The sequence below is a fragment of the Sinocyclocheilus rhinocerous genome, unplaced genomic scaffold, assembly GCF_001515625.1.
Source record: "Sinocyclocheilus rhinocerous isolate Xijiao unplaced genomic scaffold, SAMN03320098_v1.1 scaffold789, whole genome shotgun sequence".
NCBI classification, from domain to species: domain Eukaryota; kingdom Metazoa; phylum Chordata; class Actinopteri; order Cypriniformes; family Cyprinidae; genus Sinocyclocheilus; species Sinocyclocheilus rhinocerous.
The window spans coordinates 887,780-891,101 of record NW_015667306.1 but is presented as its reverse complement, the minus strand read 5'-3'; the positions used below and the strand labels follow the sequence as shown (position 1 = coordinate 891,101).

General features: G+C 37.1%; 2 protein-coding genes across 2 annotated transcripts in view; both read left to right on the top strand.

Annotated features, from left to right (window-relative positions):
* LOC107733757 (dual adapter for phosphotyrosine and 3-phosphotyrosine and 3-phosphoinositide-like) overlaps positions 1 to 3,322 on the top strand; it is a 17,852-nt gene that overhangs the window by 3,407 nt on the left and 11,123 nt on the right. The gene's annotated exons all lie outside the window — the stretch shown is intronic.
* LOC107733759 (carnitine O-acetyltransferase-like) lies at positions 944 to 3,173 on the top strand. Its single transcript, XM_016545532.1, has 6 exons — positions 944 to 1,117; positions 1,227 to 1,327; positions 1,754 to 1,873; positions 2,003 to 2,125; positions 2,258 to 2,393; positions 3,067 to 3,173. The coding sequence occupies exons 1-6, from the start codon at positions 1,028 to 1,030 to the stop codon at positions 3,160 to 3,162; spliced, it is 666 nt and encodes a 221-aa protein (XP_016401018.1). The 5' UTR covers positions 944 to 1,027; the 3' UTR covers positions 3,163 to 3,173.

Genomic DNA, 3,322 nt, shown 5'->3' with positions numbered 1-3,322 from the left:
CATTCATTGAATTTATTTAATACACGAGTTTCACAATTTGAGTTGAATTACTGAAATAAATGAACTTTTCCACGGCATTCTAATTTATTGAGATGCACCTGTACATTATCCCGCTTATTACACGGCTACTTGCCACATAAATAAATAATTAGACGCGAAATATTGATTTGAGTTGAAATATTTGAACGCAAAGCTTCCTTGAAGACACCAGTTGCGAGCAAGCGGCAAATTCAAACTAGACGGACATTTAAGAGAAACGGTGCAGTCAAACCACTTATTACACAACATTTCACCACAAAAATAATTAAGGCAATAAAAGAATTAAGTCGAAAATGTTTTAAAACCTTACCAGTTTGTTAGTTCTCTTATAATCCATTACAGCGTACAAAACAATCGTAGCAAAATGGCAGCAGCTGCGTTTGTATGAAACGAGAGCGAGCCCGCGATACCAGGATGGCATAATTAAATAATTGTACACCATTTTGAATCGAGTTTTAATATTTTATTAGCTAAACAAACGCAAAGCTTCCACCAAGAAAAAATAGTTCAAGCAAGAGTACAGCGCCGACTGCTGTTACCCGGATGAGCCTGTGTTATTAGCTTTTACCGGTTGTTATCGAGGGATAGCATACCTCGGAATGTCGCGACTGACCAATCAGAATCAAGTATTCCACAGAGCCATGTAATAAGCTAATATACACCGCAGTTCAAAAGTTTGGGATCACTAAACTATACTATACTATTTGGGATCTTTTTTGAAAGAAATTGATACATATATTCAGCCAGGACACATTGATCCGACATTTATAATTTTGCAGGCATAATATTAAAGTTGTTACTGTAGCTGTTCTACAGGCTTTCAGTTCATTAAAAGAAAATCAATGTAGGGTTAGGGTTAAACTTAGGGTGATTCTTAATTTATTTTGTGTCACTTTCAGATAAAACAAACAAAGAGTCTGTGAGAGCCATTCAGAAGAGTATCTTTACAGTCTGTCTGGATGCCCCCTTGCCGTGTGCGTCTGATGACATGTACCGCACCCGTGCTGGAGTTCAGATGCTGCATGGAGGGGGAAGCAGGTGGAACAGCGGAAATCGCTGGTTTGACAAAACATTGCAGGTTAGAGACCCACGAGTTGATGTGTGTGAACTCTCACTGAGAAATGAAGCCTAAAACATAAAATGTATCAAGATTCTGATACTGTCATGATGATTAATATGGTTTCTAGTTTATTATTGGAGAGGACGGGACATGTGGGCTGATCTATGAACACGCCCCCGCTGAGGGCCCTCCCATCGTGTCACTGATCGACCATGTGGTGCAATACATGTAAGATTAACAGTGATTAAATGTGGAAAAGCTGTTTTCCCATGGCTAGATTGTAAGTATGGCTAAAGGCCGTTCACACCAAGGACGATAACTATAAAGATAATGATAAAGATATAGTTCTAAAAATCATTCTGAATATTAAAGAATAGCAGAGTCTACACCACAACTATAACGATAAAGACAAAGAGAAACGATATCGTTGGAATCACTTTCAAAACTATTTTTTTCCAGCTGATGAATGATAAAAAATTGGAATCCATCTTGCTGTAACGTGCTCGAGAATTTAAAGTGGCAGACGGGCGTGCGCTTAGAATAAACAGACGATATCGTTCGCTGGTGTGGACGCTAATATCGTTATCTTTATAGTTATCGTTCTTGGTGTGAACGGGGCATAACGCAGATAAGATTGACCACATATTTATACAGGAAGTCGTCAGAGATGGTCCGTACCCCAATGGTCCCGCTGCGTATGCCACAGAAGCTTCGATTCAACATCACGCCAGAGATCAAAAAGGACATTGAGGAGGCCAAACAAAACATGAACATGTAAGAAATCGAGACATTCCACTCAGTCTTTCTATTACCAACATTTTGATTGGTTGTTTTATTGGACAAACAACATTGCAGTATGATAAATGTTGAAAGTTTGAAGGTTTCTCTTCTCCTTCTCTGCAGAATGGTACATGACTTGGACATGAAAGTCAGTGTGTTTTCCCATTTTGGCAAAGATTTCCCAAAGTCGCAGAAGATGAGCCCTGATGCCTTTATTCAGGTTGCTCTCCAGCTGGCGTACTACAGGTAAACTTCACCAGCACTGCTATTAATGGTGTTTACTGTATTTATTTCTTAACTGTAACATCCTTCTGTTATTATTAGGAAGTTAATTATTAGTTTAGCTTATTCAGTTAATTCACAGACTCTCTGTTTCAGGTTTTACAAGCGCTGTTGTCCTACCTATGAGAGCGCTTCCCTCCGCATGTTCAGACTGGGCCGAACCGACACTATACGCTCAACATCCATTGACTCGGCTAAATTTGTCAAGGCCATGGATGACCCAACCAAACATGTATGGTCCCCTCTAGTAGACATTTTGAATCCATTTTGAATGGTTGAATCCACATTTGCATTATACTACAGTTCCCAAGTTTGTGGGTCAGTAAGATAATGTTTTTGGAAATAAATTAATATGATAGTAAAGTTTTAAAAAAAATTTTTTTTAACTTTCTATTCATCAAAGAATACTGAAAAACTGTATCAGTGTTTCCACAAAGATATTATTAAGCAGCAAAACACTGATAATAGTAATAAGAAGAAATGTATCTTGAGCACCAAATCACAATATTAGAATGATTTCTGAAGGATCATGTGACACTGAAGACTGGAGTAATGGCTTCTGACAATTAAGCTTTGCCATTACAGGAATAAATTAAAAACTAAAATATACTGAAATAGAAAATGGCTATTTAAAAAGCAATAGCAATTTTTAGTTTTTATTAAATAAATGCAGTCTTGAGATGTCTTTCAAAAACATTGCAAAGAAACTTTTGAACAGTAGTTTACATCATGCATTATGCATCATGATGCAACATCATACAGCATGACTGTAAATAGGCTGCTTTATAAATATCTTGCTATGGAGCTTGTCTTTTTGATTATCAATATCAAAACCATCTTATTATTTTCCAATTGCATTTGATCCAGCATGAGAGAAAATGTAACAATCTAATTTTGATTGACAGAACACAGAGAAAGTGGCTCTGCTAGACAAAGCAGTTAAAGTGCACAGAGCTTACACAGACATGGTGAGTAAATGCATGCTGGTGATGTTCAGCTGATCACCTGTAAGTATGTGTATCAGTCATTATTGGTCAATTGGTGGGATTGGTGGGTTTTTGTTAAATGTGAGCCAAAATCATCACAATTAAAAGAACCAAAGACTTCAGTCTGTGTGCATTGAATTTATTTAATACACGAGTTTCACAATTTGAGTTGAAT